The sequence below is a fragment of the Ranitomeya imitator genome, chromosome 3, assembly GCF_032444005.1.
Source record: "Ranitomeya imitator isolate aRanImi1 chromosome 3, aRanImi1.pri, whole genome shotgun sequence".
Lineage (NCBI taxonomy): Eukaryota > Metazoa > Chordata > Amphibia > Anura > Dendrobatidae > Ranitomeya > Ranitomeya imitator.
The window spans coordinates 427,244,229-427,260,641 of record NC_091284.1 but is presented as its reverse complement, the minus strand read 5'-3'; the positions used below and the strand labels follow the sequence as shown (position 1 = coordinate 427,260,641).

The window sequence follows — 16,413 nt, the reverse complement described above, 5'->3', positions numbered from 1 at the left end:
TAGCCCTAACCCTACCCCTAACCCTACCCCTAACCCTAACCCTACCCCTAACCCTATTCTAACATTAGTGGAAAAAGAAAAAAAATTCTTTATTTTTTTTATTGTCCCTACCTATGGGGGTGACAAAGGGGGGGGGGGGGGGGTCATTTATTATTTTTTTATTTTGATCACTGAGATAGATTATATCTCAGTGATCAAAATGCACTTTGGAACGAATCTGCCGGCCGGCAGATTCGGCGAGCGCACTGCGCATGCGCCCGCCATTTTGGAAGATGGCGGCGCCCGGGGAGAAGACGGACGGACCCCGGCAGGATCGGTAAGTATGAAGGGGGGGGGGGGGGGGCTTGGAGGGGGGGGGGATCGGAGCATGAGGGGGTGAATCGGAGCGCGGGAGGGGTGGAACGGAGCACGGGGGGTGGAACGGAGCACGGGGGGGGTGGAACGGAGCACGGGGGGGGGGGGGGGGTGTAACGGAGCACGGGGGGGGGGTGTGGATCGGAGTGCAGGGGGGGGTGATTGGAGCACAGGGGTGAGCGGACAAGAGCACGGGGGGAGCGGAGCACAGGACGGAGGGGAGCGGGGCAGTGTACCGGGCAGATCGGAGGGCTGGGGGGGCGATGGGTGGGGTGGGGGCACACTAGTATTTCCAGCCATGGCCGATGATATTTCAGCATCGGCCATGGCTGGATTGTAATATTTCACCCGTTATAATAGGTGAAATATTACAAATCGCTCTGATTGGCAGTTTCACTTTCAACAGCCAATCAGAGCGATCGTAGCCACGAGGGGGTGAAGCCACCCCCCCTGGGCTAAACTACCACTCCCCCTGTCTCTGCAGAAATGGGAGTTAACCCTTTCACCCGATCTGCAGGGACGCGATCTTTCCATGACGCCACATAGGCATCATGGGTCGGATTGGCACTGACTTTCATGACGCCTACGTGGCGTCATGGGTCGGGAAGGGGTTAAAGACGAGAGAACACCCATGTACGGTTTATAAGCCGCACGTCTGTCCATTATGATGTTTATTTCCGCCGTCCTTGTTATTGTGAAGGTGCCTGAACCGGGTCTGTAATTTTCGGTGTTTTAAAAGTTAAAATTGTACATTGAAAGTTTTCTTCCTCTCTTTATTTTTATGGAAAGAAAAGAAAATTGAGCACAAGATTGAGTCCTTTTACCATTTTATCATTTCTCATCTGATTGGCGAAAGCTTCCCAATTTAGACTTTCCGAGCCTTTGTGAGCTGCATAGTAATTTTGTCTGGTTACTTGAGGACTTTTACTTTTTGACTTTGTGAGCTGTAAATTGGGGTAGAGCGTCCTGTTGTGCGCCGAGTTATAATGATGTATTGAGACTGGCCTGCAGGGAAAGGATTGGGCTTTCTTTCTGGCCACCATTCATCCCAAGGTCTGACAATCTCTTACATCTGTGATGACATTCAGCCTTGTTTTATAGCAATGTTGTTGCTTCTTTTTGTTTCTTTAGCCGCTGTATAACCAGCCCTCGGACACCAAGGTTTACCATGAAAACATCAAGACGTAAGTATATAACGGGCATCGCCTTGCTGCGGCAATCGCATCCTCACACCTTACAAGGAGAACAAATACATCTAGGGATCTTTAATGGTGGAGCATCATGCATGCAAGTGTTTTAAGATTTTTTTTTTTCAATCCATCTCTTTGCTTGTAATGTGAAATGTGTGCAGCCGAGTCCAGTCCTCAGCCAAATGACTGCAATGAAGATACTGGATACTTCAGTGCAGTGCTACAGGCTGAGGTACGGGTTTTGGCGGTGTGAATCCATCAGAAAAGAGGAGATACTTATTTTTCCATTCAAGTCAAATCCCCTTTGAAAAACAAAAATCTTACAAATGTGGCCTGCATGAGATCAGCCTCGTGCATATTAGGCACAAAATGTAATGACTTGTGCAAATGTTGGCCTTTTCTAATCACCTTTTGATATTCATCATATGATTATGTATTAAAGGGTTTTATCTTGCCAATATTTTTATCACTTTTATGCAGAGTGGGTCATAAAATGTCTAATTGGTGGGTATCTCCACCAATCACCAGAACATGGGTCCCATGTCCTCCATGTATATGGAGCGGTGGTCGCACCTGGTTCTATGTCTGGTTGAGTCCTTCATGGCCTCCAGGCTGGTCTTCCTTCCCGTGAGCAGCTTCCTGGGCTCCTCTAGCATTTACTTGGCTGAGAACTAGTCGATAGGCCACAGACAACGTCATGTCATGCGTCAGGCCTTGACATCATGGGGCCTAGTAGCTGTCGGAGACACAGACTGCAGTGGTCTGGCTGTCATGGAGGACTAGACTAGACACTGGATCGGGCCAGCATAAATCTAGTGTGCACGTGTTCCCACCGCTCCATTCACAGGGGGGACATGGGAACCTTTTGTTGTTAACGGTGCTGCAAGCAGCCTCTTTAGCATTGGAATAACACAGCGGCACTGAAGCGGGCTGAGTTCAGCAGTCGGGCCAGCTTCAGAGCAGTGCCTGCAAGCTCTATAGCAAAGCTTGTAAGCACTGCTCTCCTTAGCTAAGTTAAGTCAGGAGGCCGCTGAAAGACTGTAGAGGAGGCCAGCCGCTAATCTGAGCAAATAAAAATCCCACCATTCTTTAGAAAGGAAGGCATTTTCATAGCGTGTAAATTGCACAGTTGCTTGCTTTTACAAGCGCTTACCATTCGTTATCTATTTAGAGACCACTTCTTTAACAATTGCTTACTACATACAATCAGCTTAATATATTTCTGTTTTGTTCCAGGAATCAGGTGATGAGGAAAAAGCTCATTCTGTTTTTCAAGAGAAGAAACCATGCTAGGAAGCAAAGGGTACATATCATCATTGCTGCAGACAGGTGCCGTGCGAGCTACCTGCTGCACTACAATCCATTACTGTTTCTGCTTCTCTTCATTGGAGGTGTGGTAGATCGTCTCACTCGGCTGTACACGGAGGTAGACACGGGAACACTCCGGCTTTAGGAATGCACTTGGTTTATTTAGCCGCTGTATAAACCAAGCTGAAACACAAAGTAAACACTGCCATCTGGGCAAAACAGCAAAACAAAATGGCAGCACTAGGCACAGTCCTTGTTTTAGTGGGGATCAGCCCACGCAGGGTTAGCAAGACCCGCGGTTCAAGCATATGCACTTCTTGTTCCTCTTCAGACACTAAACACTGCTGCTTCCTAAGGGGTGGGGTGGAGATATGGTGGACATCCTCCCACCTGCTCTATGGATGTCCGCATAAAAGCCAGCCCATTATACAAATTAGCCTAACCCTTCATTGCCCTTAGTGTGCTGGAGGAAAAAGTCTGGGTTTTATATCAGTGACACCATTAAGTGTAGTAAAACTTATCTCCCCTCCAGCACTTTACCAGTAACTTTGCACATACTTCCCCCTCCCCCGCCCAAAACCGAGGTCTTGACACCTTTACTGGCTAAGATGTGGAGTCTGGGCAGGGTATCTGCGTTCCCATGTGACTTCCCTGGCCTGTGCTCCACATGAAAACAAAAGTCCTGGAGCGCCAGAAACCATCTAGTTACATGGGCATTCTTCCTGTTCTTTTCCCTCATCCATCTCACTTTCTGCCTAATAGGTAGTATTTCAGGGTGTCGATTTGCCCACTTGATGGCCAAGCACCCTTTCTCTATGATGGCATAGGTTGTCTCGCAGGAGGAAAGTTTTCTACTCAGGTACAGTTAGGGCCAGAAATATTTGGACAGTGACACAATTTTCGCGAGTTGGGCTCTGCATGCCACCACATTGGATTTGAAATTAAACCTCTACAACAGAATTCAAGTGCAGATTGTAACGTTTAATTTGAAGGGTTGAACAAAAATATCTGATAGAAAATGTAGGAATTGTACACATTTCTTTACAAACACTCCACATTTTAGGAGGTCAAAAGTAATTGGACAAATAAACATAACCCAAACAAAATATTTTTATTTTCAATATTTTGTTGCAAATCCTTTGGAGGCAATCACTGCCTTAAGTCTGGAACCCATGGACATCACCAAACGCTGGGTTTCCTCCTTCTTAATGCTTTGCCAGGCCTTTACAGCCGCAGCCTTCAGGTCTTGCTTGTTTGTGGGTCTTTCCGTCTTAAGTCTGGCTTTGAGCAAGTGAAATGCATGCTCAATTGGGTTTAGATCTGGAGATTGACTTGGCCATTGCAGAATGTTCCACTTTTTGGCACTCATGAACTCCTGGGTAGCTTTGGCTGTATGCTTGGGGTCATTGTCCATCTGTACTATGAAGCGCCGTCCAATCAACTTTGCAGCATTTGGCTGAATCTGGGCTGAAAGTATATCCCGGTACACTTCAGAATTCATCCGGCTACTCTTGTCTGCTCTTATGTCATCAATAAACACAAGTGACCCAGTGCCATTGAAAGCCATGCATGCCCATGCCATCACGTTGCCTCCACCATGTTTTACAGAGGATGTGGTGTGCCTTGGATCATGTGCCGTTCCCTTTCTTCTCCAAACTTTTTTCTTCCCACCATTCTGGTACAGGTTGATCTTTGTCTCATCTGTCCATAGAATACTTTTCCAGAACTGAGCTGGCTTCTTGAGGTGTTTTTCTGCAAATTTAACTCTGGCCTGTCTATTTTTGGTATTGATGAATGGTTTGCATCTAGATGTGAACCCTTTGTATTTACTGTCATGGAGTCTTCTCTTTACTGTTGACTTAGAGACAGATACACCTACTTCACTGAGAGTGTTCTGGACTTCAGTTGATGTTGTGAACGGGTTCTTCTTCACCAAATTAAGTATGCGGCGATCATCCACCACTGTTGTCATCCGTGGACGCCCAGGCCTTTTTGAGTTCCCAAGCTCACCAGTCAATTCCTTTTTTCTCAGAATGTACCCAACTGTTGATTTTGCTACTCCAAGCATGTCTGCTATCTCTCTGATGGATTTTTTCTTTTTTTTCAGCCTCAGGATGTTCTGCTTCACCTCAATTGAGAGTTCCTTTGACCGCATGTTGTCTGCTCACAGCAACAGCTTCCAAATGCAAAACCACACACCTGGAATCCACCCCTGACCTTTTAACTACTTCATTGATTACAGGTTAACGAGGGAGACGCCTTCAGAGTTAATTGCAGCCCTTAGAGTCCATTGTCCAATTACTTTTGGTCCCTTGAAAAAGAGGACGCTATGCATTACAGAGCTATGATTCCTAAACCCTTTCTCCGATTTGGATGTGGAAACTATCATATTGCAGCTGGGAGTGTGCACTTTCAGCCCATATTATATATATAATTGTATTTCTGAACATGTTTTTGTAAACAGCTAAAATAACAAAACTTGTGTCACTGTCCAAATATTTCTGGCCCTAACTGTATATGACTGGATGTTACCTCAGCATGTATTTCCTGGGACAACATAGCTCCCAAACCGACCCCGGAGGCGTCCGTCTGGAGCATGAAGCGACCAAGACCGGCTGTCTGCACAGGACGAGCTTCAACTCCAGGAATGCCATCTCTGCTTCAGTGGACCATGTGACCATCGACGACTTTGTGCCCTTGAGAAGATCTGTCAGGGAGGGGGCTATCATGGAGAAATTCAGAATAATTCGCCGATCGTAACCCACAATTCCCAGAAACGCCCTAACCTGCTTTATGGAGACTGTTTGCTGCCACTTTAATGTTGCCTCCACCTTGTCTATTTATGGTTTTAGCTCACCCCTTCCCACGACGTAGCCCAAGTATTTTGCCTCTTCTCTCCCGAGGGCGCACTTTTTTGGGGTTTATGGTAATCCCTGCCTTCCTCAGTGCACCAGCCAGGACACACAAGGGGAACTCATCCACGTCCGACTGCAATGGGGTTTCATCAGGGTTGAGCTGACTCCTGTCTGCTTCACTTGATTTCCCTGCCTGTACCCACAAGTCCTAGAAAAGGTTGACGTGCCGTCCGATTATCACGGGGTGTATCAAACCTTTGATTACCTCGACTTCATGGGACTCCGTACCCTGGCTGTTTTTTATTGACACTCTGGCGATGGTATAATCCTTGGCGTCTCCGTGGATATAGCAGACGCCCACGTGTTTCCCTGGGATCAATTGGTGGGGGAGTGTGACCCTTATCAGGGTCACCAAGCTCCCGGAGTCTTGAGTCCTGACACTGGCACCCCATTTATTGACACGGGACATGTGGACCCTCGCCGGGCTGATAGTCCACACTGCAGGTGGGATAGACGTAGTAGGAGCAGCGCCTCCCTAGGCTGAAGTCCATCTCTTTGGAGGACAAGGGGCAACGAGTAGCTATATGTCCCGGACTGCGACATCTCCAGCAAAGTAAGAGCTTACCTATAGCATTAACAATCATTCAGCGACCTGTTAGGATCTAGGACCCCCCCCCCCCCCCCCAGTGGTGGCTCTACTACCCCTCTTTTGGGGCCCAGGCTCCCACTGGGTACCCCAGTATGGGGATGCACCACCCACTGGCTTTCATAGGAACCTCGACCATCCGGTACCATTCCACTGGGCCCGCGCATTCCGGGGATCTCCCTTGGCAAGCTAGGTCTGCAGCAGCCTAGGAAGGGAGTGCAAAAATCTGTCCATGACAACCCGCTCGACCATCTGGTCTGGAGTAGAGGATTCCAGCTGCAATCATTTTGGCACAAGATGCAGTAGAGCAAACATTTGGGATCGAGGTGGTTTATCCCCATAATACGCTCAGTGGTGAACCCTTTGTGCTTTGACCAACATAGTCAATCCCACGTGTGCCAAAATTTCAGTTTTTAATTTGGCATATTCCTGAACTTCCTGTAAGGCCAAATCCTAATAATCCTTCTGGGGCTCATCAGTTAGATAGGGGGCCAGCGAGCACCTCCACCCTCTGCGCTGACTGTAGCTACTCACGCTCTGCTTCTCGCTCGAACACTGTCAAAAATGCCTTTACATAATCACCTGGGGTCGTATTTTTGCATAGCACGTCTTCACGCCTTCCGGACGTACGTGTCGTCACCTGGATTTGGGAGATGGGCTTCCGGACGTCTACGATCTGCCTCTGCGAGCGAGTCAGTCTGCTGGTGCTGCTGTTGCATTTGTTGTATAAGCAGCTTACTTGTCTCCTGTTGCGCCATCTGTTGCTGCTGTAATTGCTTCTGGTGCTGTTCCTGCTGTGCTTGTACCAGATGCTTAAGCAGGTCCTCCATTTTGCCTGTCGTCGTACGCTGGCTTGTGGCCGCCTTCATCCAGGACATGCAGTGCCTCTTGTAGCTGTCACGTGTTCGCTAAGAACGCTGCCTGCACTTCTAACACCACGTGTGGTAGATTGGCTCACTTTGCTGTACATGGAGGTAGACATGGGAACACTGGAGCTTTAGGAATGCACTCGGTTTATTTAGATGCGGCATAAACCGAGCTGAAGCACAAAGTAAAAGGCCCTCTGAGCAAAACAAAATGTTAGCACTAGTCACAGTATTTGCATTAGTGGAATCAGCCCGCTCAGAGTTAGTAAGACCCCACGGTTCAGGCATAAGCAAAAACACAACCGCTTCTCTGGAGTGTTCTTCTCCAGACACTGAACACTGCTTCCTTTGGAGGCCAGCTACTTAAGCCACAGACCACACCCTAGAGTGGAGATAAGGTGGACATTCTCCCAACCCGCTCTATGGATGTCCACATAAAATCTAGCTCATTATACAAATTAGCTTAATCCCTCACCACACTTAGTGTGATGGAGGAAAAACTCTGGGTTTTATATCACTGAAGCCATTAAGTGTAGTGAAACATATCTCCCCTCCAGCACTCTACCAGTAACTTTGTCACAGAGGACATGATGTGCTTTCTCTTGGGTTTTGCAGGAACAGAACATTTGTCAGCGTTACGACCAGCTGATGGAAGCCTGGGAAAAAAAAGTAGACCGGATAGAAAATAACCCAAGAAGGAAAGCAAAGGAAAGCAAAACCCGAGAATACTACGAGAAGCAGTTCCCCGAAATCCGGAAACAGCGTGAGCAGCAAGAAAGGTTTCAGAGGTAAATCTTTTCCTGATAAACCTTTGGGGACTTTGTAGGACCGTGTATTTCACAGTCACTCACCCATTTTCCTTACTGCTACATAGTGCTGCTTTTCTTCATCAACTTTGCTGAAGAAATGTGTAGTAACCGGCAGCTTTCATAAGGGTTAGATTAACCAGACCCCATCCACTAGATTATTATTGGGGAGAGGGGGATGCTTTTATTGTCCCAGGCGGCCATTTATCGTTAGATGTATTCCCTTTATAGTTCACCTTTCCTTCTTTTCCATTACTATCAGTCGTGTTGATGTATTTGTTATATTTTGACTTGCCAACTTCTAGCCTCGTTCATGTTAATATGTTAGGTCTCAACCCCCTTTAAACGGTGTCCGTATGCTGTGTTTAAGGGTTGGTCAGAGGGGAGCTGGACTATCTGCCACCATTGCTAGGAGCGAACATGAAATCTCTGAAATCATTGATGGCCTCTCTGAGCAGGAGGTGAGTTAACGTCGAAAAATGTTTTCCGGCTGTGAAAATATCCGATCAGCACATTATGAATTTGTAATATTTCTTTTTTTAATTGAATCCGTCATTGCTGCCGGACATTCCCAATCCTTCTGTAGATCCGCCAGCTGAGTTCTGCAATACAGGGGCGTGTAATTGAGTTCATTCGTCTAGTTTTATCATTCACATGTGTGCTACATCGTGGGTTTTCAATCCCATCGACAGCCGTGGTCTACGATCGTATTTATTTCCTTCCCTACGACCTCTCCTAGGACTTACATTGCGCTTAATAAATGCCCATTGCACCAGAAAATACCTTTACACCTAAACCCTTTCCGGATTGGCTGACTTTCCTTTTTTGCCCTTTTGTTTTGTTTTTTTCTTCCAAAAGCCATCATTTTTATTAGATTTTTTTTTTTTTCTGTGAAAGGCTTTTGGGGACTTGTTTTACATTCTCTTATATAGCTCAGGGGAAAGCGCAATTCTGCCATTGGATGGGAGTTTAAAGGACTTGACAATAATAAATATGTTTAATTTATTTTTTTTATTTTATTATTTTTCAACTGTGAAAATGGAAGTGAATTGAATTTATATTTATAATTTTTAAAACTTTTTTTTCCTTTTATGTTTTTGGTCTTTTTGGGGAGGGAACTGAACCTAAAGTTGGCACGGTTGTTCTTTAATATTGCAGCATATAGTGAAACTGATGGTCTCCAACGACGTCCTGGCCAAAGGCAGGGCTTCATAGGAAGACAGTGTTGTCAGCGATGGGGGCTTTTGGTAGGCAGCCAGCTGCCATGACATTGACCTCCCTCTACCACGATCGTATTGTTGGGGGGTGGATGGGACCACTGTCAATGATTGACAAAGACCTCTCAATGCCTAAACATCACCGGTCATTGCTGATTCAAGACATTTTGGCTATATAGCCCAGATGGCACCTACCGAGTATGATGTGGACTCGGCTCCCGAGCAACCTCCGTACTGATCTGTGTCCATATGACGTGTATTTTTTTTTATTATTATTTTTTTTTTTTTACAGCATATGCTCTTGAAAGGGTTAATGTCTCTTGTTTAATCTCACTTCCATAATTCCTTTTTTTCTTATAGTGCTTTGCTTCAGCAAATTCACACAATGCAGTTTTATCATCTACCTTTAAATTCGGCCTCAGTAAAACATAATTACCGCACTGTGTGGATATATCATTTGCTTTGTAGATATTAACAGATCTGCAGAACTTGCGGAGATAAACATTGAAATCCCAGCAAAGTGCTAATCGATGTGTCGCATAGATCAGAAATCTTAGCCGCAGTCTCCATTTTTATACACTCTTGGGTTTTTTTTTTGTTTTTTTTTCCTTTCCATGCCAAATTTCCTTTGTATCAGATTAAATTTTTATTTTATTTTTGTTTGACTTTTGCAGAATAATGAAAAACAAATGAGACAGCTCTCCGTTATCCCTCCCATGATGTTCGACGCAGAGCAGAGACGGGTGAAATTCATTAACATGAATGGTCTGATGGAAGACCCAATGAAAGTTTATAAGGATCGTCAGTTCATGAACGTCTGGACAGATCACGAAAAGGAAATATTTAAAGAAAAGTAATTGCTTCCCCACTCCCCCTTTCCCACCCATCATTGTTATACATTTTTCCCATGTATTTGAGTTTATTACTATATAGAAAATATGTTAATGCCTCTGACCGGGATTTCCTTCATTTCTTTTTTTTTTTTTTTTTTTCCAAGTGGTTGAATGCCGACTTAAGGATGTTTTGTATGTGTGAATGTAACAGAATAACATAGATTATGAAGCCTGCACCTTTGTGCTTATTTCAGTGTCTTCCCCATGGTCCACTAGGTTTGACTTTGTAGGAAAGCTTCTTCCTCCCCCTCTTTGTCTTTGATATGTACGAAGAGGCTGTCTATTTAGCCCAGATCATTAACCAAGCCACTCCCGTTCATGAGAAGGGGGCTGGCTTAGCTAAAGACCTGAGCCTGGCAGCTGGCTCCTTCTACACATCATCAACACAGAGGATGAGAAAGCTGTCACCTGTGTTGGAACAATGGCAGAAGCTTCCAAAACTACGGAATCCAGCCCTGAAATCGGGATATCTGTGCAGATTTACATTGTAGCCTTAAAGTGTAACTATCATTAAGGTGATCCTGACGGGCGCGGACTGTATGATCTCAGCCAGGGATGTTTGACTCTAAAACTCTAACGCCTTCCAGAAAATCATAATTAAAAACCTGACTGGGACTGAGTAGTGCTGGAGATGAGCAGACAGATGGGTTCCTGGCGGCTTCTCCCTGCCCACTGCTCTGGAGTGACAGGACTCTGCCTTATACGCGCATGTTGGCCGAAATCTGTCAAACCAGGGCAGCAGGTGGGGAGATGAAACCGGAAAACCGCCTGTCCAGCTTGTCTGCCACATGGCCGTGTCCCCACCATCTATTTAGGCTATGTGCACACGTTGCGGATTAGGCTTAGGAATTTCTGGTGCGGATTCTGCCTCTCCTGGCAGAAAACGTAGCTGCGGATTTGTTGCGTTTTTTGTGCGGTTCCGCAGCATTTTTTGTGCGTTTTTACTGTGGTTTTCTTGCGGATTTGCTGCATTTTTTACCCCTGCAGTTTTCTATAATGGAATGGGTACAAAAACGCTGCAGATTCACAAAAAAGAAGTGACATGCCACTTCTTTTAAACCACAGCGTTTCCGCAGCGGATTTTCCGCAAAGTGTGCACAGCATTTTTTTCTCATTGATTTACATTGTACTGTAAATAAATTGCGGATCTGCAGCGTTTCTGCACTGAAAAAAACGCAGCGGAACCGCAGAGAATCCGCAACGTGTGCACATACCCTTAAGTGTGTTTTTTTTCTGAAATGCCGCAGTATTTCGTAGTCAAACATACATGGCTGAGATCATACAGCCGGTGCCTGATACATGCTGCCCAAAGATTAGGAAGCATGTGCAATATCAGCTGTCAGGTTCCCTTTAAACATTATATCTCTGCGTATATATCTATATATGTGTGTGTAGGGAGATAATGTTTATGAGGAAAAAAATGTTTATTGGCAATTATATTTAACCCCTTCAAGTCGCCGCCCTTTTTCGTTTTTGCGTTTTCATGTTTCACTTCCCTCCTTCCCAGAGCCATAACTTTTTATTTTTCCGTCAATATGGTCATGTGAGGGCTTATTTTTTGCGGGACGAGTTGTACTTTTGAACAACACCATTGGTTTTACCATGTCTTTTACTAGAAAACGGGAAAAAAATTCCAAGTGCGGTGAAATTGCAAAAAAAGTGCAATCCTACACTTGTTTTTTGCTTGGCTTTTTTGCTAGGTTCATTAAATGCTAAAACTAACCTGCCATTGTGATTCTCTAGGTCATTACGAGTTCCTAGACATCATGTCTAGGTTATTTTTTATCCAAGTGGTGAAAAAAAATTCAAAACTTTGCTTTAAAAAAAAAAAAAAAAAGTGCCATTTTCCGATACCCGAAGCGTCTCCATTTTTTGTGATCTGGGGTCGGGTGAGGGCTTATTTTTTGCGTGCCGAGCTGATGTTTTTAATGATACCATTTCGGTGCAGATACATTCTTTTAATCACCCGTTATTGCATTTTAATGCAATGTCACGGCGACCAAAAAACGTAATTCTGGCGTTTTGGATTTTTTTCTTGCTACGCTGTTTAGCGATCAGGTTAATGCTTTTTTTTATTGATAGATCGGGCGATTCTGAACGCGGCGATACCAAATACGTGTAGGTTTTTTTTTGTTTGTTTTATTTAGGATGGGGTGAAAGGGGGGTGATTTCAACTTTTATATTTTTTATATTTTTTTCATATTTTTTTAAAACATTTTTTTTTACTTGTGCCATGCTTCAATAGCCTCCATGGGAGGCTAGAAGCTGGCATAGCCTGATCGGCTCTGCTACATAGCAGCGATCATTAGATCGCTGTTATGTAGCTGAAATGCAGGTGTGCTGTGAGCGCCGACCACAGGGTGGCGCTCACAGCAGGCCGGCATCAGTAACCATAGAGGTCTCAAGGACCTCTATGGTTACCTTCCTGATGCATCGCCGACCCCCGATCATGTGACGGAGGTCGGAGATGATATCATTTCCGGCCGCCCGGCCGTAAGCGCCGGTTAAATGCCGCTGTCTGCGTTTGACAGCGGTATTTAACAGGTTAATAGCGGCGGGTGAATAGCGATTTCACCCGCCGCTATTGCGCGCACATGTCAGCTGTACAAAACAGCTGACATGTCGCGACTTTGATGTGGGCTCACCGCCGGAGCCCACATCAAAGGGGGTGACACGGCATGCGCAGTACTAGTACGGCGCATGTCGTGAATTGAATTACCGTATATACTCGAGTATAAGTCGACCCCCCTAATTTTGGCACAAAAAACTGGGAAAACTTAATGACTCGAGTATAAGCCTAGGGTGGAAAATGCAGCAGCTACTGGTAAATTTCAAAAGTAAAAATAGATACCAATAGAAGTAAATTTAATTGAGACATCAGTAGGTTGTGTTTTTGAATATCCATATTGAATCAGGAGCCCCAAATAATGCTCCATAAAGTTTGATGGGCCCCATTAGATGCTCCATATTAAAAAATGCCCCATATAATCCTGCATAAATGGTAATAAGGGCCCCATAAGATGCTCCATAGAGATATTTGCCCTATATAGTGCTGCACAAACGTTATGGCCCCATAAGATGCTCCGTAAAGTCACTTGCCCCATATAGTACTGCACAAACGTTATGGTTCCATAAGATGCTCCGTACAGTCACTTGCCCCACATAATTCTGCACAAACGTTATGGCCCCATAAGATCATGAATACAGCCACTTGCCCCATTTGCTTTTGCTGCGATAAAAAAAAATAAAAATCACACACTCACCTCTCTTTGCTCTGGACCCCCGGCACTTTCAATATTTACCTGCTCCTCATTCCGGTGCGGCTCCGTCTTCAGCACTGACGTTCAGCAGAGGGCGCGCACTGACCACGTCACCGCGCCCTCTGCCCTGAGCGTCAGCCAGAGGACGCTGAAGACTGAGCCGCACCAGAACGAGGAGCGGTAAATATAGCGCAGCGCTGCTCTCCCCTCCCTGTATACTCACCTACTGCTGGTGCGGTCCCTGCACGTCCCTGCTTCTTCCACCGCTGCATCTTCTTCCTGTATTGAGCGGTCACAGTTACCGCTCATTACAGTAATGAATATACGGCTCCACCTCTATGGGAGGTGGAGCCGCATATTCATTACTGTAATGAGCGCTACCATGTGACCGCTCCGTACAGGAAGAATCTGCAGCGCTGAAAGAAGCAGGGACGTGCAGGGACCGCGCCAGCAGTAGGTGAGTATAATTAGACAGCCCCCGCTCCCCCTCCCCTGCCGACCCCTGGGTATGACTCGAGTATAAGCCGAGAGAGGGACTTTCAGCCCAAAAAAATGGACTGGAAATCTCGGCGTGTATATGGTATATAAAACTTATTATTATTGAATTGTTGTTTCTTCCATTCGATTTCTTTTATGTCTTAATAGATTTGTCTTTTCACTTTTTAGGTTCATGCAACATCCTAAAAACTTTGCACTTATTTCCACTTGTCTTGAAAGAAAGGTAAGTGCGTTTTGTATGTTTTACTTTGTTAAAGGGAATCTGTCACCCCATTTTTCATATAAAAGCTGCTGCCTCCGCCATTAGGGGCTTATCTACAGCATTCTGTAATGTTGTAGATAAGCCCCCGATGTAACCTGAAAGATAAAAAAACAAGTTAGATTATACTTACTCCGCGGGGCGGTTCGGTCCGATGGGCATCGCGGTCTGGGTCCGGTGCCTCCCATCTTCATACGATGACGTCCTCTTCTTGTCTTCCTGTCGCGGCTCCTGCGCACTTATCTGCTCTGTTGAGGGCAGAGCAAAGTACTGCAGTGCGCAGGCGCCGGGAAAGGTCAGAGAGGCCCAGCGCCTGCGCACTGCAGTACTTTACGCTGTCCTCAACAGAGCAGATAAGTACGCCTACGCAGGAGCCGCGACAGGAAGCAAAGAAGAGGACGTCATCGCATGAAGATTGGAGGCGCCGGACCGGACCGTAACGCCCATCGGACGGGACCGCACCTGGGTGAGTATAATCTAAGTTGTTTTTCTTATCTTTCAAGATACATGGGGGGTTATCTACAGCATTCCAGAATGCTGTAGATAAGACCCTAATGGCGGTGGCCGCAGTTTATATACGGAAAATGAGGTGACAGATTCCCTTTAAAAAAAAAGAAAAAAAGATGTCTGATGCTGAAACGTGGATGCATTCCTCATGTAAGGAAACTTTTACAAATAGTATGAGCTACAGGATCCACACATGACTTAGTCCTCAGCCCCCTACATTCACATTGTTTTTGGGAGAACGTGCCTTTTTAATGAAGATGCACTGGGAGAAGGCATCAGGGCATCTCTTCGTAAGGAACATAAATGTTCAAAATGTCTTGAACCTTTGGGATAGGTTTATAGAACGTTTACCCTACCTCATTCACAAATCTTTGCAAGATGGAGTTGGACGGCCCACAGGCTTCAGCAATGGCTGCTGATGGGGGATACTGTTACCTTAGTTTTCCCCTACTGGTTATGTCAGTGATATGGAGACACAAAGCCCCGCACCACGAGGATGAGATCCTCTACAGTCACTGTAAGTTTCCCTGATCAGAGTGAGGAGGAGACGCCGGCTATTGTTGTTATTGCGGCTCATTTCTTTTTTTAAGTCAAACCAACTATTTCCTTTGCTTATATACTTTACTTGGTTTGTAACCCTAAGAATTAGTGATGAGAGGACCTGCTGGGATAAAGTGTTATCTGATCATGCTCATGTGCTAGCTGAGTGTCTTCAGCGTGCTTGAATAATATGTTCCAGTCTACGCGGATGTTCGACAGCCGCAACACATGGAGAGATTGCCCAACAGTTTGTTGTGACGGTCGAACAACCACGAGACATGCAGCTGCAGGGACTCGAACATATTTTTTGAGTGTGCCAGAGACACTCAGCACGCGAGCATGCTCAGATAACACCTTATTCCAGCACATTCACTCATCACTACTAACAATGTTAAAAACATTCTTTTAATTTTTTTTTTTTTATTAATCTGCTACATGATCTGTGCAAAAGGTGTTCTAGAGATCAACACCACGACCTGTGATCTGCTGCTGGATCCCTCCCACGCTGCAGTTTTTCAAGCCACTACCGTATATACTCGAGTATAAGCCGACCCGAGTATAAGCCGACCCCCCTAATTTTGCCACAAAAAACTGGGAAAACTTGTTGACTCGAGTATAAGCCTAGGGTGGAAAATGCAGCAGCTACTCGTAAATTTCAAAAATAAAAATAGATGCTCCATACCGTTCATTATTGCCCCATAGATGCTCCATATACAACTGTGCTATATACAATGCTCTGCACCGTTCATTATGGCCCCATAGATGCTCCATATAAATCTGTGCCACATATAATGCTCTGCACCGTTGATTATGGCCCCATAGATGCTGCTTATAAAGCTGTGCCCCATATACGGTATATTGCTCTGCACTGTTCATTATTTCCCCATAGATGCTCCTTATAAAGCTGTGCCATATATAATGCTCTGCACCGTACTTTTTGGCCCCATAGATGCTCCATATAAAGCTGTGCCATATATAATGCTCTTCACCGTTCTTTATGGCACCATAGATGCTCCATACAAAGCTGTGCCATATATAATGCTCTGCACCGTACTTTTTGGCCCCATAGATGCTCCTTATAAAGCTGTGCCATATATAATGGTCATCACCGTTGATTATGGCCCCATAGATGCTCCATATAAAGCTGTGCCATATATAATGCTGCTGGTGCTGCCATAAAAAAAAAAAAATCACATACTCACCTCTCTTCGCTC

At 45.4% G+C, this 16,413-nt stretch overlaps 1 protein-coding gene across 1 annotated transcript in view; it reads left to right on the top strand.

The window, feature by feature from the left end:
* Window positions 1-16,413, top strand: part of LOC138671649 (nuclear receptor corepressor 1-like) — a 141,694-nt gene that overhangs the window by 24,092 nt on the left and 101,189 nt on the right. The window contains exons 3-8 of the mRNA XM_069759819.1: window positions 1,486-1,538; window positions 2,781-2,847; window positions 7,835-8,007; window positions 8,396-8,486; window positions 9,917-10,095; window positions 14,062-14,116. Coding sequence (XP_069615920.1) covers window positions 1,486-1,538; window positions 2,781-2,847; window positions 7,835-8,007; window positions 8,396-8,486; window positions 9,917-10,095; window positions 14,062-14,116 — 618 coding nt within the window. The remainder of the gene's footprint in view (window positions 1-1,485; window positions 1,539-2,780; window positions 2,848-7,834; window positions 8,008-8,395; window positions 8,487-9,916; window positions 10,096-14,061; window positions 14,117-16,413) is intronic.